This window comes from Oncorhynchus gorbuscha, linkage group LG25, assembly GCF_021184085.1.
Source record: "Oncorhynchus gorbuscha isolate QuinsamMale2020 ecotype Even-year linkage group LG25, OgorEven_v1.0, whole genome shotgun sequence".
Classification (NCBI taxonomy): domain Eukaryota; kingdom Metazoa; phylum Chordata; class Actinopteri; order Salmoniformes; family Salmonidae; genus Oncorhynchus; species Oncorhynchus gorbuscha.
The window spans coordinates 41,517,230-41,543,609 of NC_060197.1; the positions used below are offsets into that span (position 1 = coordinate 41,517,230).

General features: G+C 43.4%; 1 protein-coding gene across 1 annotated transcript; it reads left to right on the top strand.

Moving 5' to 3' along the window:
- The first annotated feature begins 611 nt into the window (after positions 1-611).
- Positions 612-25,855, top strand: LOC124013868 (lymphocyte antigen 75-like). The gene is made up of 10 exons (XM_046328421.1): positions 612-747; positions 1,078-1,116; positions 1,964-2,335; positions 2,535-2,891; positions 3,002-3,126; positions 4,411-4,564; positions 22,884-23,093; positions 23,293-23,643; positions 23,751-23,875; positions 24,078-25,855. Exons 2-10 carry the CDS (start codon positions 1,080-1,082, stop codon positions 24,237-24,239), a joined length of 1,893 nt encoding a protein of 630 aa, XP_046184377.1. The 5' UTR covers positions 612-747; positions 1,078-1,079; the 3' UTR covers positions 24,240-25,855.
- The last annotated feature ends 525 nt before the right edge of the window (positions 25,856-26,380 follow it).

Consider the following 26,380-nt stretch of genomic DNA (forward strand, 5'->3'; position numbering starts at 1 on the left):
TAACCCTTTCATTAAAATGAGTTGGGTCCTTTTCAGAACAATGAGGCAATTTCTGGGCAATATGTCTATCTAGAGGACTGGGTTATCTCCATTGGATCAACAGAACCATCACATGAACATGTTCTGTATAGCCTCTCTAACTGTTTCCTACTCTTGTTCTGTCCAACCCCTTTTCCAGTGGGATAAATGTCACATCACAGTTTTGTTTGTTTATAGATGAATAACAAATTCAAGCAAATGAGGAACAGTGTCATGTTTAAAAAGGGACAAATATGAGATGACAGACACACAGTAGGAGAGACAGACAGAGAGAAAGGGGAGAGAGTTGGATAGAGAGAGAGACAGACAGAGAGTTGGATAGCGAGAGAGAGATAGAGAGACAGAGAGTTGGATAGCGAGAGAGACCGAGTTGGATAGCGAGAGAGACAGAGACAGAGAGAGGGAGAGAGTTGGATAGCGAGATAGAGATCGAGCGAAAGGGGAGAGAGTTGGATAGCGAGATAGAGATCGAGAGAAAGGGGAGAGAGTTGGATAGCGAGAGAGAGAGAGAGACAGAGAGTTGGATAGCGAGAGCAGAGACAGAGACCGAGTTGGATAGCGAGAGAGACAGAGACAGAGAGAGGGAGAGAGTTGGATAGCGAGATAGAGATCGAGAGAAAGGGGAGAGAGTTGGATAGCGAGATAGAGAGACGGATCAGAGAGAGGTGGAGACAGAGCGAGAGTAAGAGAGTTTTCTTCAAACAACAGGTGAGGCCATTTGTGAATGTAGATATTTCATTTTTCATACATATTTCATTCTAGTTTTGAAGGTTCCAGTGTAGAATAATTCAACTTGTATTCTTACTCTCTGGAAATGTTATGTTGAGGTTTTTCACCCCTACCCACTTCCAATACTTTAGAAACCTAACGATCACTGATTGTTCCTGTCTCTGAACAGGTGATAACCCTCTATGTGGGGAGCATTATCTCCACCTGTCCTGTCAGGTCATATCAGTAAAGAAGGAGAAAGACAGTTTGTGTTGGTAAAGTGTTGCAACCTTGAAGTGCATTGAATCATATATCCTTTGAATTTCACAGTGATGGAAACGTTGTTGTATCTCACCCTGCTAATCTCAGGTCAGTTTACTGTGTGTGTGTCCCAGCGATACGTCCTTGCTAATCAGCTCTATATTATCCCCAAGACATTCGCCCAGTGTTGCCCAGTGTTGCCCAGTGTTGCCCAGCGTTGCCCAGTGTTGCCCAGTGTTGCCCAGCGTGGCCCAGTGTTGCCCAGTGTTGCCCAGCGTGGCCCAGTGTTGCCCAGTGTTGCCCAGCGTGGCCCAGTGTTGCCCAGTGTTGCCCAGCGTGGCCCAGTGTTGCCCAGTGTTGCCCAGCGTGGCCCAGCGTGGCCCAGTGTTGCCCAGTGTTGCCCAGCGTGGCCCAGTGTTGCCCAGTGTTGCCCAGTGTTGCCCAGCGTGGCCCAGTGTTGCCCAGTGTTGGCAGCTCATATCTGATTAGGACAGACTTCACTGTTCCTGAAATAAGCCCACTCTTTGGATCAGCTGTCCGTTTTGGGCCCGTTTGGTCCACCAAATGATCTTGATGACCACCTTATGGCATTTTATCAGTTAAATCTCTTATGTATAGGTATTTATTCATATATCATTTATTTAGTACAAGTTAAATCAAATATTGCTAAATCATTTAATTCATTTTTATATTTATGAGCCCTATTTTCTGTTAGGTGTTTTTACATATGTTGGGGTGGCAGGTAGCCTAGTGGGAATACCCACGCAGGGAATGTGCAGTCATGTATGCTGGGTGTGTGTGTGTTTATGGATGTCGTTGGTGTGTGTTTGTGTGTTTGTGTGTTTGCACACCAAGGTGTACTGTACTGTATTTTTAACAGATTCATAGATAGTGTGGTTGGGGTTGAGAAGTTGCTGGAGAAAATATCCCCCATTAATCATTATTCTGTTCACAGGGTTCTACACACTTTCCTCATGTCTTCATCAGTATCACCTCATTACCATCAATATGATCTGGACTGATGCCCAGAGTTACTGCAGAGCACATTACACTGATCTGGCCACAGTAGATGACATGGAGGACCAGAACAGGCTGATTACCAGTGTCAGTAGTTATAATTCCTGGTTATGGATCGGACTGAAGAAGGGAGACTCCATGAAGTGGCACTGGTCTCTGGCAGACAGACGTTTCTACAGAGAGGGGGAGACTGAGTTCAGAAACTGGGACACAGGGACACCCCAAAATGGTAACTGTGCTTTAATGAGTACATCTGGGCTGTGGAACAACGGCTCCTGTGATGACCAGCATCACTTCATCTGTTATGATGGTGAGTGTTTACATACTAATGATGAAGCCTGTTCTAAGTGCTGGGGCTGCCATTGAGTTGAAACATAGACCCATGAGAGCTTTAAGTTGTTAATCAGTTATTGATCTGTTATCAAATCAATCAGAACATTTACTATAGATGATCATTAGATTATATTTCACTGGATATTTGTATTGATTATTACATTTGACTTTTGCAGGAAAACAAGACACCGACCTAACATATGTCTTAATTCAGGAGAACAGGACCTGGATAGGTGCTCAGAGTTACTGCAGACAGTATCACACAGACCTGGTCAGTGTGAGGAACCAGACTGAGAACACAGAGATAGAGAAGAAGATATCACTGAGGGGACTTCCTGTGTGGATCGGTCTGTTTCTAGACTCCTGGAGATGGTCAGACCAGAGTGACTCCTCATTCAGAAACTGGCAGCCAGGATGGTCTTTAACAGATCAGAGATACAACTGCACTCTGGTGTCTTCTGATCCTTCTTCTGATTATTATTCTAAATGGATAAATGTGCCCTGTGACAACAACTATCCTTTCATCTGCTATGGTATATTACAAAATACTCCTCCTGATCTTAATAAAATTTTGATGACAAGATAACTCTAATGTTGCCCCCATGATTCACTACTGTCATTGTGGGATTGTATTATCTTGTAGTTCCAGCTGTGGAGACCCCTGAGAAACCTCAACTGAAGAGACATGTGGTGAGAATGAAGATGACCCCCAAGGATCAACATCTGAACCTCAGTGATCCTGCTGTTCAGGACTCCATCTTACAACAGGTGAGTTTCATCCTGATCATGAAGAACCAACTCAGCAATGATACAAACTGTACAGCCCTCTTGTTTGGTCTGGGTCCTAGTCTGTTGTAGATGACCTCCTCTCTGGTCTGGGTCCTAGTCTGTTGTGGATGACCTCCTCTCTGGTCTGGGTCCTAGTCTGTTGTAGATGACCTCCTCTCTGGTCTGGGTCCTAGTCTGTTGTGGATGACCTCCTCTCTGGTCTGGGTCCTAGTCTGTTGTAGATGACCTCCTCTCTGGTCTGGGTCCTAGTCTGTTGTAGATGACCTCCTCTCTGGTCTGGGTCCTAGTCTGTTGTAGATGACCTCCTCTCTGGTCTGGGTCCTAGTCTGTTGTAGATGACCTCCTCTCTGGTCTGGGATCTAGTCTGTTGTAGATGACCGCCTCTCTGGTCTGGGTCCTTGTCTATTTGTGGACGACCTTCTATCCTGGCTGTGACCCCACGTTTCTCAGAGACAGTGGGATATCCAAAAACACATGACTAATACAGAGTGAAATATTCAAATCAAATCTCATTTTTCACAAACATGTGGTTAGCAGATGCTATTGGTCACATACACATGGTTAGCAGATGTTATTGGTCACATACACATGGTTAGCAGATGTTATTGGTCACATACACACGGTTAGCAGATGCTATTGGTCACATACACACAGTTAGCAGATGTTAATGGTCACATACACACAGTTAGCAGATGTTATTGGTCACATACACATGGTTAGCAGATATTATTGGTCACATACATGTGGTTAGCAGATGTTATTGGTCACAAACACATGGTTAGCAGATGCTATTGGTCACATACACACAGTTAGCAGATGTTAATGGTCACATACACACAGTTAGCAGATGTTATTGGTCACATACATGTGGTTAGCAGATGTTATTGGTCACAAACACATGGTTAGCAGATGCTATTGGTCACATACACATGGTTAGCAGATATTATTGGTCACATACACATGGTTAGCAGATGCTATTGGTCACATACACATGGTTAGCAGATGCTATTGGTCACATACACATGGTTAGCAGATGTTATTGCGAGTGTGTGAAATGCTTGTGCTTCTATGTCTGACAGTGCAACGATATCGAACAACTAATTGAACAATTCCACAACAACTCCCTAATACACACATATCTAACTAAAGGGATGGAATAAGAATATGTACATATTAACATATGGAGGAGTCATGACCAACCGGTATAGACGAGATGCAATAGATGGTATAAACGTGTGTCTCTGTGTGTCTGTGTGTCTCCAGATAAGGAACAAGCTGAAGGAGCAGGGGTTACCTGCAGACACCAAAGTGACATGGAAAAAGCAGCCTGATGGGAAGGTCTTCCACAAGGAGGAAGAGGGGTCTCCCAAGAAAGAAGAGGAGGAGAAGAAGATGAAGAGGATGATGACAAAGAGAGAACTCTAATTATGTTATATGTTCTCCTAACTTTTCTCTTTTTTAAATTTAGATTAATTGTCTGTACTGGGATGTATTTTCTGATCCTATTTAAATGTGTTTTATTAAGTAAATTGTTTAAGTATAAACATCAATAGTGTTTTATCATGAGATGTTTTTCTTGATAATTTTCTTGACTTGGTTGTTTTATTACAGGGTTTGTTCTCAAGACAGACATTTCACACATCATGTCTGTAAATGAGTTATTTGTAGTTATGTTGATATTCAGGGCTGTGAAAGTGTATTTGCCTACTTTCTAATTTTCTCAACTTTTACAGATTTAAGATGCTGAATGTTATCAGATCTTCAAAGAAAACAGAATATTAGATGAAGGGAACCTGAGTGAACAAGTAACACAACAATTACATACTTATTTCATTTATTTCATAACTAAGTTATGTAACATCCAATGTTCATGTGTTAAAAAGTAAACTCAGGGACATTTGTGGGTTTTCAATCATGAACTGCTCATTTCAAGTCCTGCCACAACATCTCAGTTGGGATCATGAGGTCTGGACATTGACGAGGTCATTCCAAAACTACAAATGTGTTGCTTTTAAACATTTTCATGTTGACTTTATTGTGTGTTTTGGATCATTGTCTTGCTGATACTTGATACTGAGCAGATCTCATGGTTCCTTCTACTAACGTTTTGGACTATATGGGTCGCAGTATGTTTGTTGAAAACCAAACACTGCATTCCTCAGTAAAACACTTCATGTCAATCGTCAAGCATGGTGGTGGTAGTGTGATGGTTTGAGGATACTTTGCTGAGTTACAGCAGTTCTGTGTGGAAGAGTGGGCCAAAATGCCTCTACAGCAATGTGAGAGACTGATCAACAACTACAGGAAGTGTTTGGTTGTAGTTATTAGAGCTAAAGGTGGAACAACCAATTATTGAGTATAAAGGAACAATTACTTTTTCACACAGGGGAATTGGGTGTTGCATAACTTTGTTAATTAAATAGACAGAATAAGTATAAATATGGTTTGTTATTTTGCAAACTCAGGTTCACTTTACATCCTGCATAGCCAATGTAGTCTCAGCATGTTTTTTATTGGTTAATGAAGATGTCTTTTCTGATGATCATGTAAATACCTGTTACAGATTGACAGTATCGGTCTAGAGGTGTGATTCTTCATGTTTCAACCTAATATCATTTTAATGTTTATTTGACATATTTGACCTTGATGATAAAGACATCTAGACATAATGTTTAATCAACTCCTCTCTTCAGGACTCTGATACACTGGTACCAGTTAGAACCATGTCCTGCTGACCAGAGCTTTAGTTACATTTTGCATAACTTCCTCAAATTAGACAGAGGGGAACTTTTCACATCAAGCCAGACCCAGGATATTTCCTGGAACACACAATGATGTGACATCAGTAATGAACCTGGTCTCAGATCTGTTTGTGGCCTCTTGCTAACTCTCATGTGTGTTGTGGTGCTGTGTGGCTCACTTTGTAGAGCATCATGCGTTTGTCACAGCCGACGAAAGAAGTAGACCAGTAGACCAAGTCGCCAACAAAACGCTTAACTTCGGCTATACTGCCTCTAACAAAGTAAACTTCCCACACTGAAAGGAGGGAAAAAGGTCTACCTAAGTATGATTCCAAATCAGAGACAACGATGGACAGCTGTCCCTGATTGAGAACCATACCAGGCCAAAACATAGAAATAAAAAAACATAGAAAACTAAACATAGAATGCCCACCCCACATCGCACCCTGACCTAACCAAATAGGTTGTAGCTAGATGGAGAGGAAGTGTGAGCGAGAGCTGGAAGGGACCATTCTGGTTTCCCCCCATTCAAGACACAACATCCCTTTCCACATGAAATGTGGAGTGAAAAGTTTTATTAGAAATAAAATGACTCTCTAAGGTCAGGGCGTGACAGCTTTCAATGCCAGGATTGTTGGTTTATTTCCCCTGAGGCCGCCAATATGGAAAATGTATGCTTGACTACTTTTGGATGAAAGGTTATATTGTATTTTATATTATGGTCTGCAGTGAATTTGGGAAAGTATTCAGACCCCTTGACTTTTTCCATAACAGTTTTTTTCCCATCATCAATCTACACACAATACCCCATAATGACAAAGAATAAACAGGTTCTTAGATTTCTATGCAAAGTTATTACAAATAAAAATTGAAATATTAGATTAACATAAGTATTCGGACACTTTATTCAGTACTTTGTTGAAGCACCCTTAGCAGTGATTATAGCCCCGAGTCTTCTTGGAATTGCTACAAGCCTGGCACACCTGTATTTGGGGATATTCTCCAATTCTTCTCTGCAGATCCTCTAAAAGCTCTGTCAGGTTGGACGGAAGCGTCGCTGCACAAATATTTCAAGTCTCTCCATAGATGTTTGATCGGTTTGAAGTCCGGCATCTGGCTGGGCCACCCTAGGACATTCAGAGACTTGTCCCGAAGCCAGTCCTGCATTGTCTTGGCTGTCTGCTTAGACCTGTTGGAAGGTGAACTTTCGCCCCAGTCTGACGTCTTGAGCGCTCTGGAGCAGGTTTTCATTAAGGATCTCTCTGTACTTTTCTCGGCTCATCTTTCCCTCGATCCTGACTAGTCTCTCACAGTCCCTGCCATTGAAAAACATCCCCACAGCATGATGCTGCCACCACCATGCTTCACCCGTTGTTATGGTGCCAGGTTTCCTCCAGACGTGACGGTTGGCATTCAAGCCAAAGAGCTCAATCTTGGTTTCTTAAGACCAGAGAATCTTTTTTCTCATTGTCTGAGAGTCTTCATCTGCCTTTTGGCAAACTTCAAGCATGCTGTCATGTGCCTTTTACAGAGGAGTGGCTTCCATCTGGCCACTCTACCGCATTGGCCTGACTGGTGGAGTCCTGCTGAGATGGTTGTCCTTCTGGAATTTTCTCCCATTTCCACAGAGGAACCCTAGAGCTCTGTCAGAGTAACCATCGGGTTCTTGGTCAACTCCCTAACCAAGGCCATTCTCCCCCGATTGCTCAGTTTTGCCCGGCGGCCAGCTCTAGGAAGTGTTTTGGTGGTTCTAAATTTCTTCCATGAGGCCACAGTGTTCTTGGGGACCTTTAACCTCTCTAGGGTATGTGGGACGGTAGCGTTCCACCTGTCAATAGCCAGTGAAACTGCAGGGCGCCAAATTCAAAACAACAGAAATCCCATAACTAAAATTCCTCAAACATACATGTATTTTACACCATTTTAAAGATACACTTTTTGTAAATCCAGCCACAGTGTCCGATTTCAAAAAGTCTTTACGACGAAAACAAACCAAGCGATTATGTTAGGTCAGAGCCAAGTCACAGAAAACACAGCCATTTTTCCAGCCAAAGAGAGGAGTCACAAAAATCAGAAATATAGATAAAATGAATCACTAACCTTTGATGATCTTCATCAGATGACACTCATGGGACTTCATTATACCCTATACATGTATGTTTTGTTCGGTAAAGTTCATATTTATATCCAAAAATCTGAGTTTATTTTGGCGCATTATGTTCAGTAGTTCCAAAACATGATTTTGCAGAGAGCCACATCAATTCACAAAAATACTCATAATAGATATTGCTAAATGCTACAAGTGTTATTCACAGAATTAAAGACATATTTCTCCTCTTGATGCTACCCATCCCGGATCCGGGATCGTGACTACGGCTCAAGCTCATTACCATAACGCAAAATGCAAAAAAATATTCTTAGAAATATTTAACCTCCACACATTAACAAGTCCAATAGCTCAAATTAAAGATAAACACCTTGTTCATCTACCCAGCGAGTCAGATTTCTAAAATGTTTTAAAACGAAAACATAGCACATATTTATATTAGATCACCACCGAAACAAAAGACAAGCGGCAGCCATTTTGTCCCAGAAAATATAAAATTTAAAAGTAGGATTAAAAAATAAATAATTCACTAACCTTTTGAAAATCTTCATCAGATGACAGTAATATGACATGTTACACAGTACATTATTTTTTCTCAATAATATGCCATTTATATCCATAAATCTCTGTTTACAATGACGACATTTCAAAAAATGCTACTCAAATGTCCGGAGAAATGATGCTAGCTCCGACAGATAACGTCAGATAACAAGCAATAAACATGACTAAATATACATGTTCTACACATAGTTATATATAGTAGTAGTATCACATTTTCATTTCATTTCATTACAGTACAACGGTTTGATTTGTTTGATCGTAGCTAGCTACATAGCTAGCTACATAGCCGTCTTTGTATCAAAGATAATTGTGTAGTCTAGAGCAATTTTCTAGGTTAGCTAGCCAGCTATTGTCGTTCTCTTAACGCAACGTAACGTAATCAACACTGCTAGCTAGCCAGCTAGCCCCCGAATAGCAGCACTGTAGAAACTATTACACTCAACAGAACGACTTGATTAGTGTAGTGTCAACAACGCAGCCACTGCCAGCTAGCCTACAAAGTCAACAACGCAGCCACTGCCAGCTAGCCTACTTCAGCAGTACTGTATCATTTTAATCATTTTAGTCAATAAGATTCTTGCTACGTAAGCTTAACTTTCTGAACATTCGAGACGTGTAGTCCACTTGTCATTCCAATCTCCTTTGCATTAGCGTAGCCTCTTCTGTAGCCTGTCAACTATGTGTCTGTCTATCCCTGTTCTCTCCTCTCTGCACAGACCATACAAACGCTCCACACCGCGTGGCCGCGGCCACCCTAATCTGGTGATCTCAGCGCGCACGACCCACGTGGAGTTCCAGGTCTCCGGTAGCCTCTGGAACTGCCGATCTGCGGCCAACAAGGCAGAGTTCATCTCAGCCTATGCCTCCCTCCAGTCCCTCGACTTCTTGGCACTGACGGAAACATGGATCACCACAGATAACACTGCTACTCCCACTGCTCTCTCTTCGTCCGCCCACGTGTTCTCGCACACCCGAGAGCTTCTGGTCAGCGGGGTGGTGGCACCGGGATCCTCATCTCTCCCAAGTGGTCATTCTCTTTCTCCCCTTACCCATCTGTCTATCGCCTCCTTTGAATTCCATGCTGTCACAGTTACCAGCCCTTTCAAGCTTAACATCATTATCATTTATCACCCTCCAGGTTCCCTCGGAGAGTTCATCAATGAGCTTGATGCCTTGATAAGCTCCTTTCCTGAGGACGGCTCACCTCTCACAGTTCTGGGCGACTTTAACCTCCCCACGTCTACCTTTGACTCATTCCTCTCTGCCTCCTTCTTTCCACTCCTCTCCTCTTTTGACCTCACCCTCTCACCTTCCCCCCCTACTCACAAGGCAGGCAATACGCTCGACCTCATCTTTACTAGATGCTGTTCTTCCACTAACCTCATTGCAACTCCCCTCCAAGTCTCCGACCACTACCTTGTATCCTTTTCCCTCTCGCTCTCATCCAACACCTCCCACACTGCCCCTACTCGGATGGTATCACGCCGTCCCAACCTTCGCTCTCTCTCCCCCGCTACTCTCTCCTCTTCCATCCTATCATCTCTTCCCTCTGCTCAAACCTTCTCCAACCTATCTCCTGATTCTGCCTCCTCAACCCTCCTCTCCTCCCTTTCTGCATCCTTTGACTCTCTATGTCCCCTATCCTCCAGGCTGGCTCGGTCCTCCCCTCCCGCTCCGTGGCTCGACGACTCATTGCGAGCTCACAGAACAGGGCTCCGGGCAGCCGAGCAGAAATGGAGGAAAACTCGCCTCCCTGCGGACCTGGCATCCTTTCACTCCCTCCTCTCTACATTTTCCTCCTCTGTCTCTGCTGCTAAAGCCACTTTCTACCACTCTAAATTCCAAGCATCTGCCTCTAACCCTAGGAAGCTCTTTGCCACCTTCTCCTCCCTCCTGAATCCTCCTCCCCCTCCCCCTCCTCCCTCTCTGCAGATGACTTCGTCAACCATTTTGAAAAGAAGGTCGACGACATCCGATCCTCGTTTGCTAAGTCAAACGACACCGCTGGTTCTGCTCACACTGCCCTACCCTGTGCTCTGACCTCTTTCTCCCCTCTCTCTCCAGATGAAATCTCGCGTCTTGTGACGGCCGGCCGCCCAACAACCTGCCCGCTTGACCCTATCCCCTCCTCTCTTCTCCAGACCATTTCCGGAGACCTTCTCCCGAGACCTTCTCCCTTACCTCACCTCGCTCATCAACTCATCCCTGACCGCTGGCTACGTCCCTTCCGTTTTCAAGAGAGCGAGAGTTGCACCCCTTCTGAAAAAACCTACACTCGATCCCTCCGATGTCAACAACTACAGACCAGTATCCCTTCTTTCTTTTCTCTCCAAAACTCTTGAACGTGCCGTCCTAGGCCAGCTCTCCCGCTATCTCTCTCAGAATGACCTTCTTGATCCAAATCAGTCAGGTTTCAAGACTAGTCATTCAACTGAGACTGCTCTTCTCTGTATCACGGAGGCGCTCCGCACTGCTAAAGCTAACTCTCTCTCCTTTGCTCTCATCCTTCTAGACCTATCGGCTGCCTTCGATACTGTGAACCATCAGATCCTCCTCTTCACCCTCTCCGAGTTGGGCATCTCCGGTGCGGCCCACGCTTGGATTGCGTCCTACCTGACAGGTCGCTCCTACCAGGTGGCGTGGCGAGAATCTGTCTCCTCACCACGCGCTCTCACCACTGGTGTCCCACAGGGCTCTGTTCTAGGCCCTCTCCTATTCTCGCTATACACCAAGTCACTTGGCTCTGTCATAACCTCACATGGTCTCTCCTATCATTGCTATGCAGACGACACACAATTAATCTTCTCCTTTCCCCCTTCTGATGACCAGGTGGCGAATCGCATCTCTGCATGTCTGGCAGACATATCAGTGTGGATGACGGATCACCACCTCAAGCTGAACCTCGGCAAGACGGAGCTGCTCTTCCTCCCGGGGAAGGACTGCCCGTTCCATGATCTCGCCATCACGGTTGACAACTCCACTGTGTCCTCCTCCCAGAGCGCTAAGAACCTTGGCGTGATCCTGGACAACACCCTGTCGTTCTCAACTAACATCAAGGCGGTGGCCCGTTCCAGTAGGTTCATGCTCTACAACATCTGCAGAGTACGACCCTGCCTTACACAGGAAGCGGCGCAGGTCCTAATCCAGGCACTTGTCATCTCCCGTCTGGATTACTGCAACTCGCTGTTGGCTGGGCTCCCTGCCTGTACCATTAAACCCCTACAACTCATCTAGAACGCCGCAGCCCGTCTGGTGTTCAACCTTCCCAAGTTCTCTCACGTCACCCCGCTCCTCCGCTCTCTCCACTGGCTTCCAGTTGAAGCTCGCATCCGCTACAAGACCATGGTGCTTGCCTACGGAGCTGTGAGGGGAACGGCACCTCAGTACCTCCAGGCTCTGATCAGGCCCTACACCCAAACAAGGTCACTGCGTTCATCCACCTCTGGCCTGCTCGCCTCCCTACCACTGAGGAAGTACAGTTCCCGCTCAGCCCAGTCAAAACTGTTCGCTGCTCTGGCCCCCCAATGGTGGAACAAACTCCCTCACGACGCCAGGACAGTGGAGTCAATCACCACCTTCCGGAGACACCTGAAACCCCACCTCTTTAAGGAATACCTAGGATAGGATAAAGTAATCGTTCTCACCCCCCCTCCTTAAAAGATTTAGATGCACTATTGTAAAGTGGCTGCTCCACTGGATGTCATAAGGTGAACGCACCAATTTGTAAGTCGCTCTGGATAAGAGCGTCTGCTAAATGACTTAAATGTAAATGTAAATGTACACTTCTTCTTAATACAACCGCTGTGTTACATTTATTTTTAACGTTACAGAATTCGTTCACTAGGCTATACTATGAGACAGCGCTCAGATATTAGCAGTATGTCTCCTCTACGTTTGGAGTCCACAGAAACCCAAAATAACCACATAAATATTCCCTTACCTTTGATGTTCTTCGATCAGAAGACGTAGAAGGAGTCATACTTACCCAATACATCGTTTGGTTTCAAGTTGTGTGTCTTTGTATTAGCATATGCTAACAGCTTCAGCTGAAATGCACCCAAAATGACATCTGGTCCCGCACTCTTGCGCATCAAAACTTCAAAATTACATATTATATGTCGACTACACTGGTCAAACTAAGTGCAGAATCGAGCTTTATGATGTTTTTAACGTGTAAAACAAAGATCAAAGCGAACAGACAAACAGATATCAATTGGTGTTCCTTGGAAAAGAACGTGCCCCAAATTGGCCGCGCGCAATAGAGTGCATGTATTTTTGAGTGACCCGAACGTTTTAGCCCGCCAAAGGACAAGGGCGCGCGAGATTCTCACAATGAACACGCCATTTGAAAGCAGGCATCGCGCTGAACGCATACAAACTGTTCCCAGATCGGTAGCTGCTTGGGAAGGGTGGGAGCGATGACTTCAAAGTTGACCCAATTTTTCTGTTGCCAACAGAGAGTTTGGGAGAATGGCTGCCCTGAGAGTTCTGCTTTACATACAGACATAATTTAAACGGGTTTAGAAACTTTAGAGTGTTTTCTATTCAATAATAATTATTATATGCATATATTAGCAATTTTGGGAAAAAATATTTTCAGTTTACTATGGGCACGCACTTCCTCCAAAGGGGGCAGTATTCAGCCCGAGTCTTAACTGGTTAACCTGTTACTCCTACCCCCTACTTTTTCGAACTTTCTGTAAAAAATCTATTCTAGCTTTCATGGCAGAGTAGCAGGCAGTTTAATTTGGGCACGCTTTTCTTCCAAAATTCCCAATGCTGCACCCTACCCTAGATAAGTTACATGCTGCATATTTTAGTACCCTTTCCCAGATCTGTGCCTCAAGATAATCCTGTCTCAGAGCTCTACGGATTATTCCTTCGACCCCATGACCTGTTTTTTTGCTGTGACATGCATTGTCAACGGTTGTACCTTATATAGACAGGTGTGTGCCTTTCCAAATCATGTCCAATCAATTGAGGTTACCACAGTTGAACTCAAATAAAGAACTGTATTAGAAACATCAAGGATGGTCAATTGAAAAAGGATTAATCTGAGCTCAGTTTTAAATCATTTGTAAATAAGGTATTCTTTAAATATTTTGGTTTTATACATTTGTAGAAATTTCTAAAAACCTGTTTTTGCTTTGTCATTAACAGGTGTTGTGAGTCGATTGATGAGGATTAAAAAAACATTTTAGAATGAGGATGTAACACAACAAAATGTGGAAAAAGTGAAGATGTCTTAATTCTTTTCCCGCTGAACATAAATTAATTAGGTCCTAATCTATTGATCTCGCAGGCAATACAGACATGCCACTGTTAGTCACAGATAACTGTTAGTCACAGACAACAGTTAGTCACAGACAACTGTTAGTCACAGACAACTGTTAGTCACAGACAACTGTTAGTCACAGATAACTGTTAGTCACAGACAACTGTTAGTCACAGACAACTGTTAGTCACAGACCACTGTTAGTCACAGACAACTGTTATTCACAGATAACTGTTAGAGTCACAGATAACTGTTAGTCACAGACAACTGTTAGTCACAGATAACTGTTAGTCACAGATAACTGTTAGTCACAGACAACTGTTATTGACAGATAACTGTTAGAGTCACAGACAACTGTTAGTCACAGACAACTGTTAGTCACAGATAACTGTTAGTCACAGACAACTGTTAGTCACAGACAACTGTTAGTCACAGACAACTGTTAGTCACAGATAACTGTTAGTCACAGACAACTGTTATTCACAGATAACTGTTAGAGTCACAGACAACTGTTAGTCACAGACAACTGTTAGTCACAGATAACTGTTAGTCACAGATTGTCCTTAGGACCTAGTCACAGTATTTTATGCACTCATTATGCCTGTCCATACCATAACCCTACCTGCACCATTCGACACTCTGTTCACAACATTGCAAACCACTAGTCCACACCACACACTACATAGTGTCTGCGGTTGTGAGGCCGGTTGGACGTTCTGCTAAAATCTCTAAAACGATGTTGGAGGCAGCTTATGGTAGATAAATTAACATTAAATTCTCTGGCAACAGCTGTGGTGGACATTCCTGAAATGAGCATATCAATTGCACGCTCCTTCAAAACTTGAGCAGAGGGCAGAGCACCCAATGACAGAGGAGAGGGAGGGCAGAACACACAATGACAGAGGAGAGGGAGGGCAGAGCACCCAATGACAGAGGAGAGGGAGGGCAGAGCACCCAATGACAGAGGAGAGGGAGGGCAGAGCACCCAATGACAGAGGTGAGGGGGGGCAGAGCACCCAATGACAGAGGAGAGGGAGGGCAGAGCACCCAATGACACAGGAGAGGGAGGGCAGAGCACCCAATGACAGAGGAGAGGGAGGTCAGAGCACCCAATGCCAGAGGACAGAGAGTTCACAGCACCCAATGACAGAGGAGAGGGAGTTCACAGCACCCAATGACAGAGGAGAGGGAGTTCACAGCACCTAATAACAGAGGACAGAGAGTTCACAGCACCCAATGAAAGAGGAGAGGGAGGGCAGAGCACTCAATGCTGGAGGTATTTATCTAGACACTGAGTGTACAAGACATCAGGACAACCTGCTCTCTTCATGACAGTTAACAGTCATTTACCAGTCAGCAGATATCAATCCAATTGATCATGAGGGATTAGATGGAACGATCTATTTCGAGTAGAAATCCACTACCAGCCTACTTGACACAACTTGTGGGAAGCATTGGTGTTGACTTGGACCATCGTCCTTCTGGAACTCTCTTGATACCTTGTATCACTCTCAATTCAGGCCTCACTGACCTGAACAATTCTTGAAATTACAGAACCCTTTTTAGGAGTTGGGTCCTTTTCGGAACAATGAGGCAATTTCTTGGCAATATGTCTATCTAGAGGATCAACAGAACCATCACATGAACATGTTCTGTATAGCCTCTCTAACTGTTTCCTTCCCTGGCTATGTCCAACCCCTTTTCCAGTGGGATAAATGTCACATCCCAGTTTTGTTTTAATTTGAGATGAATAACAAATTCAAGCAAATGAGGAGTATTTAAATGTTTAAAAGGGACAAACATGAGATGACAGACACACAGTAGGAGAGACAGAGAGAGAGAAAGGGGAGAGAGTTGGAAAGCGAGAGAGAGAGACAGAGACAGAGAGAGGGAGAGGTGGAGACAGAGTGAGAGTAAGAGAGTTTTCTTCAAACAACAGGTGAGGCCATTTGTTATTGTAGATATTTCATACATATTTTATTGTAGAGAAATGTGTATAATATTTATTAGATACTTTATTTATTCCTAGTTGTGAAGGTTCCAGTGTAGAATAATCCACCATGTGTTCTTACTCTCTGGAAATGTTATGTTGAGGTTTTTCACCCCTACCCACTTCCAATACTTTAGAAACCTAACCTAACGATCACTGATTGTTCCTGTCTCTGAACAGGTGATAACCCTCTATGTGGGGAGCATTATCTCCACCTGTCCTGTCAGATCATATCAGTAAAGAAGGAGAAAGACAGTTTGTGTTGGTAAAGTGTTGCAACCTTGAAGTGCATTCATTTTAATCATATATCCTTTGAATTTCACAGTGATGGAAACGATGTTGTATCTCACCCTGCTAATCTCAGGTCAGTTTACTGTGTGTGTGTCCCAGCAAACATGCCCACATTGGGCCGATGTGTTCTTCCTAATCGTCTCCATATTGTGGTCCTTCTGTAGCTCAGTTGGTAGAGCATGGCGCTTGTAACGCCAGGGTAGTCGGTTCAATCCCGGGACCACCCATACGTAGAATGTATGCACACATGACTGTAAGTCGCTTTGGATAAAAGCGTCTGCTAAATGGCATATATTATTATTATATTATTACCCCCAAGACATTGGCCCAGTGTTGCCCAGTGTGGACAGCCCATATCTGGTGAGGACAGACTTCACTGTTCCTGAAATAAGCTGACACTTTGGATCAGCTGTCCGTATTGGGCCCATTTGGTCCACAAAATGATCTTATATATTGTCACCATGTGTATTGACCACCTCATGGTAATTTTTCAGTTATATATCTTATGTATAGGAATTGATGTATAAATCATTTATTTAGCACGAGTTAAGTACAATATTGCTAAAATTATTAATAAATTGTAACATTTATGAGCCCTAAATTCTGTCAGGTGTTTTCACATATGGTCCTGTTAAAAGTAACTGATCTCAGTCCTGTTTAAAGTAACTGATCTCAGTCCTGTTTAAAGTAACTGATCTCAGTCCTGTTTAAAGTAACTGATCTCAGTCCTGTTTAAAGTAACTGATCTCAATCCTCTTTAAAGTAATCAGTTCTGTTTAAAGTGAACTGTGGTAAAATAGAAACATAACTCTGTTCTCTTTGTATTCACTCTGCCCCTGACTCTGAATGAGGACTCAACTCTTTGTATTCACTCTGCCCCTGACTCTGAATGAGGACTCAACTCTTTGTATTCACTCTGCCCCTGACTCTGAATGAGGACTCAACTCTTTGTATTCACTCTGCCCCTGACTCTGAATGAGGACTCAACTCTTTGTATTCACTCTGCCCCTGACTCTGAATGAGGACTCAACTCTTTGTATTCACTCTGCCCCTGACTCTGAATGACGACTCAACTCTTTGTATTCACTCTGCCCCTGACTCTGAATGAGGACTCAACTCTTTGTATTCACTCTGCCCCTGACTCTGAATGAGAACTAAACTCTTTGTATTCACTCTGCCCCTGACTCTGAATGAGGACTCAACTCTTTGTATTCACTCTGCCCCTGGATCTGAATGAGGACTCAACTCTTTGTATTCACTCTGCCCCTGACTCTGAATGAGGACTCAACTCTTTGTATTCACTCTGCCCCTGACTCTGAATGAGGACTCAACTCTTTGTATTCACTCTGCCCCTGACTCTGAATGAGGACTCAACTCTTTGTATTCACTCTGCCCCTGACTCTGAATGAGGACTCAACTCTTTGTATTCACTCTGCCCCTGGCTCTGAATGAGGACTCAACTCTTTGTATTCACTCTGCCCCTGACTCTGAATGAGGACTCAACTCTTTGTATTCACTCTGCCCCTGGATCTGAATGAGGACTCAACTCTTTGTATTCACTCTTCCCCTGACTCTGAATGAGGACTCAACTCTTTGTATTCACTCTGCCCCTGGATCTGAATGAGGACTCAACTCTTTGTATTCACTCTTCCCCTGACTCTGAATGAGGACTCAACTCTTTGTATTCACTCTGCCCCTGGATCTGAATGAGGACTCAACTCTTTGTATTCACTCTGCCCCTGGATCTGAATGAGGACTCAACTCTTTGTTAGTTCTCTTCAACTATTTTGTGGACAGAGTCCACTTTGCTTCACACTTCTATGTTTAGCACGGAATCAAGATCTTTTTCTAACATTGACTCGATGCACCCTGGGTTTTTATAAAGTGCAGGACAAGACATTCAATCAGAATGTGTTACTGGACATCCCGATAAACATTTGACCTTGATGATAAAGACATCTAGACATAATGTTTAATCAACTCCTCTCTTCAGGACTCTGATACACTGGTATCAGTTAGAACCATGTCCTGCTGACCAGAGCTTTAGTTACATTTTACCTTGATGATAAAGACATCTAGACATATTGTGTAATCAACTCCTCTCTTCAGGACTCTGATACACTGGTACCAGTTAGAACCATGTCCTGCTGACCAGAGCTTTAGTTACATTTTACCTTGACGATAAAGACATCTAGACATAATGTTTAATCAACTCCTCTCTTCAGGACTCTGATACACTGGTATCAGTTAGAACCATGTCCTGCTGACCAGAGCTTTAGTTACATTTTGCATAACTTCCTCAAATTAGACAGAGGGGAACTTTCCACATCAACCAGACCCAGGATATTTCCTGGAACACACAATGATGTGACATCAGTAATGAACCTGGTCTCAGATCTGTTTGTGACTTCTTACCAACTCTCATGTGTGTTGTGGTGCTGTGTGGCTCAGTTTGTAGAGCATGGTGCTTTCAATGCCAGGATTGTTGGTTTGTTTCCCCTGAGGTCACCAATATGGAAAATGTGTGTTTGACTACTTTTGGATGAAAGGTTATATTATATTTTATATTATGGTCTGCAGTTTTTTCGGAAAGTATTCAGACCCCTTGACTTTTTCCACATTTTCATCAATCTACACACAATACACCATAATGACAAACCAAAAACAGGTTATAGCCATTTTTGTACAATAAAAATAGAAATATTAGATTTACATAAGTATTCAGAAAATGTGGAATTGTGTTGTGTGACGTAACTGCACACTTTAAGTTGCATTTTATTGTACCCAGCACAAGGTGGACCTGTGTAATGATCATGCTGTTTAGTCAGCTTCTTGATATGCCACACCTGTCAGGTGGATGGTTTATCTTGGCAAAGGAGAAATACTCATTAACAGGTTTGTAAATAAATAAAACATTTTTAGAAATATGCTTTTTTTGTGCGTATGAAGAATTTATAGGATCTTTTATTTCAACTCATGAAACATGGGACCAAACACTTTACGTGTAGCGGTCAAATAGTTGTTCATATATTTGTTCATATATTTGTTCATATTTTTGTTCATATATTTGTTCATGGTTCTTATCAAGCTAGAAATGACAATGACCATAGTAGTTACCAGACATCACAACAGATCTGGGACCTGCAGGCTACATACTGGAACTACCACACAATGGTGGTTGTATTCATTGGACAACCCTTTGAATAACCCTTTCTGGATCGACATTTTATCACAGCTAGAACCCTTTTGGGTTCTTCGTAGAACCCTCTGTGTAAAGGGTTTTACATTCCAGAGCAATGAGAGAGGAGAGAGAGGGCTGAAAACCCAATGAAACAGGAGATGGAGTGCAGAGCACCCAATGACAGAGGAGAGGGAGGTCAGAGCACCCGATGACAGAGGAGAGGAGAGGGAGGGCAGAGCACCCAATGACAGAGGAGAGGAGAGGGAGGGCAGAGCACCCAATCACAGAGGAGAGGAGAGGGAGGGCAGAGCACCCAATGACAGAGGAGAGGAGAGGGAGGGCAGAGCACCCAATGACAGAGGAGAGGAGAGGGAGGTCAGAGAACCCAACTACAGAGGAGAGGGAGGTCAGAGAACCCAACTACAGAGGAGAGGGAGGTCAGAGCACCCAATGACAGAGGAGAGGGAGGTCAGAGCACCCAATGACAGAGGAGAGGGAGGGCAGAGCACCCAATGACAGAGGAGAGGGAGGTCAGAGCACCCAATGACAGAGGAGAGGGAGGGCAGAGCACCCAACTACAGAGGAGAGGAGAGGGGGGGCAGAGCACCCAACTACAGAGGAGAGGAGAGGGAGGGCAGAGCACCCAATGACAGAGGAGAGGAGAGGGAGGTCAGAGCACCCAATGACAGAGGAGAGGGAGGGCAGAGCACCCAACTACAGAGGAGAGGAGAGGGAGGGCAGAGCACCCAACTACAGAGGAGAGGAGAGGGAGGGCAGAGCACCCAATGACAGAGGAGAGGAGAGGGAGGGCAGAGCACCCAACTACAGAGGAGAGGAGAGGGAGGGCAGAGCACCCAACTACAGAGGAGAGGAGAGGGAGGGCAGAGCACCCAACTACAGAGGAGAGGAGAGGGAGGGCAGAGCACCCAACTACAGAGGAGAGGAGAGGGAGGGCAGAGCACCCAATGACAGAGGAGAGGAGAGGGAGGGCAGAGCACCCAACTACAGAGGAGAGGGAGGTCAGAGCACCCAACTACAGAGGAGAGGGAGGTCAGAGCACCCAATGACAGAGGAGAGGGAGGGCAGAGCACCCAATGACAGAGGAGAGGGAGGTCAGAGCACCCAATGACAGAGGAGAGGGAGGGCAGAGCACCCAATGACAGAGGAGAGGAGAGGGAGGGCAGAGCACCCAATGACAGAGGAGGTCAGAGGGAGGGCAGAGCACCCAATGACAGAGGAGAGGAGAGGGAGGACAGAGCACCCAATGACAGAGGAGGTCAGAGGGAGGGCAGAGCACCCAATGACAGAGGAGGTCAGAGTGAGGGCAGAGCACCCAATGACAGAGGAGGTCAGAGGGAGGGCAGAGCACCCAATGACAGAGGAGAGGAGAGGGAGGGCAGAGCACCCAATGACAGAGGAGAGGAGAGGGAGGGCAGAGCACCCAATGACAGAGGAGAGGGAGGGCAGAGCACCCAACTACAGAGGAGAGGAGAGGGAGGGCAGAGCACCCAATGACAGAGGAGAGGAGAGGGAGGGCAGAGCACCCAATCACAGAGGAGAGGAGAGGGAGGGCAGAGCACCCAATGACAGAGGAGAGGAGAGGGAGGGCAGAGCACCCAATGACAGAGGAGAGGAGAGGGAGGTCAGAGAACCCAACTACAGAGGAGAGGGAGGTCAGAGCACCCAATGACAGAGGAGAGGGAGGGCAGAGCACCCAATGACAGAGGAGAGGGAGGTCAGAGCACCCAATGACAGAGGAGAGGGAGGGCAGAGCACCCAACTACAGAGGAGAGGAGAGGGGGGGCAGAGCACCCAACTACAGAGGAGAGGAGAGGGAGGGCAGAGCACCCAATGACAGAGGAGAGGAGAGGGAGGGCAGAGCACCCAATGACAGAGGAGAGGAGAGGGAGGTCAGAGAACCCAACTACAGAGGAGAGGGAGGTCAGAGAACCCAACTACAGAGGAGAGGGAGGTCAGAGAACCCAACTACAGAGGAGAGGGAGGTCAGAGCACCCAATGACAGAGGAGAGGGAGGGCAGAGCACCCAATGACAGAGGAGAGGGAGGTCAGAGCACCCAATGACAGAGGAGAGGGAGGGCAGAGCACCCAATGACAGAGGAGAGGGAGGGCAGAGCACCCAATGACAGAGGAGAGGGAGGTCAGAGCACCCAATGACAGAGGAGAGGGAGGGCAGAGCACCCAATGACAGAGGAGAGGGAGGTCAGAGCACCCAATGACAGAGGAGAGGGAGGGCAGAGCACCCAATGACAGAGGAGAGGAGAGGGAGGGCAGATCACCCAACTACAGAGGAGAGGGAGGTCCTTACATTTCAGAAGATAATAGATATAGACATAATTATAATCAGAAGATAATAGATATAGACATAATTATCATCAGAAGATAATAGATACAGACATAATTATTATCAGAAGATAATAGATATAGACATAATTATCATCAGAAGATAATAGATATAGACATAATTATTATCAGAAGATAATAGATATAGACATAATTATTATCAGAAGATAATAGATATAGACATAATTATTATCAGAAGATAATAGATATAGACATAATTATCATCAGAAGATAATAGATACAGACATAATTATCATCAGAAGATAATAGATACAGACATAATTATTATCAGAAGATAATAGATATAGACATAATTATCATCAGAAGATAATAGATACAGACATAATTATTATCAGAAGATAATAGATATAGACATAATTATCATCAGAAGATAATAGATATAGACATAATTATTATCAGAAGATAATAGATATAGACATAATTATCATCAGAAGATAATAGATATAGACATAATTATCATCAGAAGATAATAGATACAGACATAATTATTATCAGAAGATAATAGATATAGACATAATTATCATCAGAAGATAATAGATACAGACATAATTATCATCAGAAGATAATAGATACAGACATAATTATTATCAGAAGATAATAGATACAGACATAATTATTATCAGAAGATAATATTAACATGCACTGTACATCTCATTACTAACATAAATAATAGCAATAGAATAACTGCAGAATAACCGCAGAATAAATACTGATTTATTTGAAAATAGTACCCCCAAGGTAGTCTACCACCCCTCAACGATCCCTCACCAACCCAACAAATGCACATTGAACACCCACGCTGGACAAGTGTGGTCATGTATGCTGTGTGTGTATGGATGCACCATGCTCTACAAACTGGGTTTATGCACGTGTGTGTGTGTGTGTGTGTGCGTGTGTGTGTGTGCGTGCGTGCGTGCGTGCGTGCGTGTGTGTGTGTGTGTTTGCACACCAGTGTGTACTGTATGTGAACAGATCAATAGATAATATGGTCGGGGTTGAGAAGGTGATGGAGAAAACGTACCTCATGAATCATATTTCTGTTCACAGGATTCTACACACCTTCCTCATGTCTTCATCAGTATCACCTCATTACCAACAATATGAACTGGACTGATGCCCAGAGTTACTGCAGAGCACATTACACTGATCTGGCTACAGTAGATGACATGGAGGACCAGAACAGGCTGATTACCAGTGTCAGTAGTTATAATTCCTGGTCATGGATCGGACTGAAGGAGGGAGACTCCATGGAGTGGAACTGGTCTCTGGCAGACAGACGTTTCTACAGAGAGGGGAGACTGAGTTCAGAAACTGGGACACTGGGACACTCCAAAATGGCAACTGTGTTTTTATGAGTACAGCTGGTCTGTGGAACAACGCCTCCTGTGATGACCAGCATCACTTCATCTGTTATGATGGTGAGTGTTGACATACTAATGATGAAGCCTGTTCTATGTGCTGGAGCTGCCATTGAGATGAAACATAGACTCATGAGAGCTTTAAGTTGTTAATCAGTTATTGATCTGTTATCAAATCAATCAGAACATTTACGATAGATGATCATTAGATTATGTTTTATTGGATATTTGTATTGATTATTACATTTGACTTTTGCAGGAAAACAAGACACCAACATAACATACGTCTTAATTCAGGAGAACAGGTCCTGGATAGATGCTCAGAGTTACTGCAGACAGTATCACACAGACCTGGTCAGTGTGAGGAACCAGACTGAGAACACAGAGGTAGAGAAGAAGATATCACTGAGGGGACTTCCTGTGTGGATCGGTCTGTTTCAAGACTCCTGGAGATGGTCAGACCAGAGTGACTCCTCATTCAGAAACTGGCAGCCAGGACTGTCTTTAACAGATCAGAGATACACCTGCACTCTGGTGTCTTCTCATCCTTATTATTATTCTAAATGGATAAATAATCGCTGTTACTCCAACTATCCTTTCATCTGCTATGGTAAGTTACCAGATTCTCCACCTGATCTACCTGATATAATGATGACAAGATAATTGTAATTCCCCCATGATTCACTACTGTCATTGTGGGATTGTATTATCTTGTAGGTCCAGCTGTGGAGACCCCTGAGAAACCTCAACTGAAGAGACATGTGGTGAGAATGAAGATGACCCCAAAGGATCAACATCTGAACCTCGGTGATCCTGCTGTTCAGGACTCCATCTTACAAGAGGTGAGTTTCCCCCTGTTCATGAAGAACCAACTCAGCAATGATACAAACTCTACAGATCACCTCTATGATCTCCTCATAGAGTCAAAGGTTTGAAGTCAATAATGTCTCTGCAAAGCAGGAAGGATTGGTAGTTGTAGATCTTCAGAATGACTATTACAGAGTGAAATATTGTGTGTCTCTGTGTGTCTCTGTGTGTCTCCAGATAAGGAACAAGCTGAAGGAGCAGGGGTTACCTGCAGACACCAAAGTGACATGGAAAAAGCAGCCTGATGGGAAGGTCTTCCACAAGGAGGAAGAGGGGTCTCCCAAGAAAGAAGAGGAGGAGAAGAAGATGAAGAGGATGATGACAAAGAGAGAACTCTAATTATGTTATATGTTCTCCTAACTTTTCTCTTTTTTAAATTTAGATTAATTGTCTGTACTGGGATGTATTTTCTGATCCTATTTAAATGTGTTTTATTAAGTAAATTGTTTAAGTATAAACATCAATAGTGTTTTATCATGAGATGTTTTTCTTGATAATTTTCTTGACTTGGTTGTTTTATTACAGGGTTTGCTCTCAAGACAGACATTTCACACATCATGTCTGTAAATGAGTTATTTGTAGTTATGTTGATATTCAGGGCTGTGAAAGTGTATTTGCCTACTTTCTAATTTTCTCAACTTTTACAGATTTAAGATGAAGAATGTTATCAGATCTTCAAAGAAAACAGAATATTAGATAAAGGGAACCTGAGTGAACAAGTAACACAACAATTACATACTTATTTATAATTTGTAAGTCGCTCTGGATAAGAGCGTCTGCTAAATGACTTAAATGTAAATGTAAATGTATTTCATTTATTTCATAACTAAGTTATGTAACATCCAATGTTCATGTGTTAAAAAGTAAACTCAGGGACATTTGTGGGTTTTCAATCATGAACTGCTCATTTCAAGTCCTGCCACAACATCTCAGTTGGGATCATGAGGTCTGGACATTGACGAGGTCATTCCAAAACTACAAATGTGTTGCTTTTAAACATTTTCATGTTGACTTTATTGTGTGTTTTGGATCATTGTCTTGCTGATACTTGATACTGAGCAGATCTCATGGTTCCTTCTACTAACGTTTTGGACTATATGGGTCGCAGTATGTTTGTTGAAAACCAAACACTGCATTCCTCAGTAAAACACTTCATGTCAATCGTCAAGCATGGTGGTGGTAGTGTGATGGTTTTGGGATACTTTGCTGAGTTACAGCAGTTCTGTGTGGAAGAGTGGGCCAAAATGCCTCTACAGCAATGTGAGAGACTGATCAACAACTACAGGAAGTGTTTGGTTGTAGTCATTAGAGCTAAAGGTGGAACAACCAGTTATTGAGTATAAAGGAACAATTACTTTTTCACACAGGGGAATTGGGTGTTGCATAACTTTGTTAATTAAATAGACAAAATAAGTATAAATATGGTTTGTTATTTTGCAAACTCAGGTTCCCTTTATCTAATTTTAGGTTTTGGTTGAAGATCTAATAACATTCAGCAGAACATTTTTGCAAAAATAGAGAATATCAGAAAGGGGACAAATACTTTTTCACAGCACTGTGAGTATCAATGTGTTTTTCTAATTGGAATGTAACTTTCTTTAATTGAAATGTATTTAGACCACAGTTTACATCCTGCATAGCCAATGTAGTCTCAGCATGTTTTTATTGGTTAATGAAGATGTCTTTTCTGATGATCATGTAAATACCTGTTGCAGATTGACAGTATCGGTCTAGAGGTGTGATTCTTCATGTTTCAACCTAATATTATTTTAATGTTTATTTGACATATTTGACCTTGATGATAAAGACATCTAGACATAATGTTTAATCAACTCCTCTCTTCAGGACTCTGATACACTGGTACCAGTTAGAACCATGTCCTGCTGACCAGAGCTTTAGTTAAAATCAAATCAAATCAAATTTTATTTGTCACATACACATGGTTAGCAGATGTTAATGCGAGTGTAGCGAAATGCTTGTGCTTCTAGTTCCGACAATGCAGTGATAACCAACAAGTAATCTAACTAACAATTCCAAAACTACTGTCTTATACACAGTGTAAGGGGATAAGGAACATGTACATAAGGATATATGAATGAGTGATGGTACAGAGCAGCATACAGTAGATGGTATCGAGTACAGTATATACATATGAGATGAGTGTGTAGACAAAGTAAACAAAGTGGCATAGTTAAAGTGGCTAGTGATACATGTGTTACATAAGGATGCAGTCGATGATGTAGAGTACAGTATATACATATGCATATGAGATGAATAATGTAGGGTAAGTAACATTATATAAGGTAGCATTGTTTAAAGTGGCTAGTGATATATTTACATCATTTCCCATCAATTCCCATTATTAAAATGGCTGGAGTTGGGTCAGTGTCAATGACAGTGTGTTGGCAGCAGCCACTCAATGTTAGTGGTGGCTGTTTAACAGTCTGATGGCCTTGAGATAGAAGCTGTTTTTCAGTCTC

Excerpts from the sequence above, each read along its gene's own strand:
- LOC124013868 (XM_046328421.1), top strand. The coding sequence starts at position 1,080 with ATGGAAACGTTGTTGTATCTCACCCTGCTAATCTCAG. Across the intron at positions 2,336-2,534 it reads TCACTTCATCTGTTATGATG|GAAAACAAGACACCGACCTA; the intron begins GTGAGTGTTTAC and ends TGACTTTTGCAG. Across the intron at positions 23,094-23,292 it reads TCACTTCATCTGTTATGATG|GAAAACAAGACACCAACATA; the intron begins GTGAGTGTTGAC and ends TGACTTTTGCAG.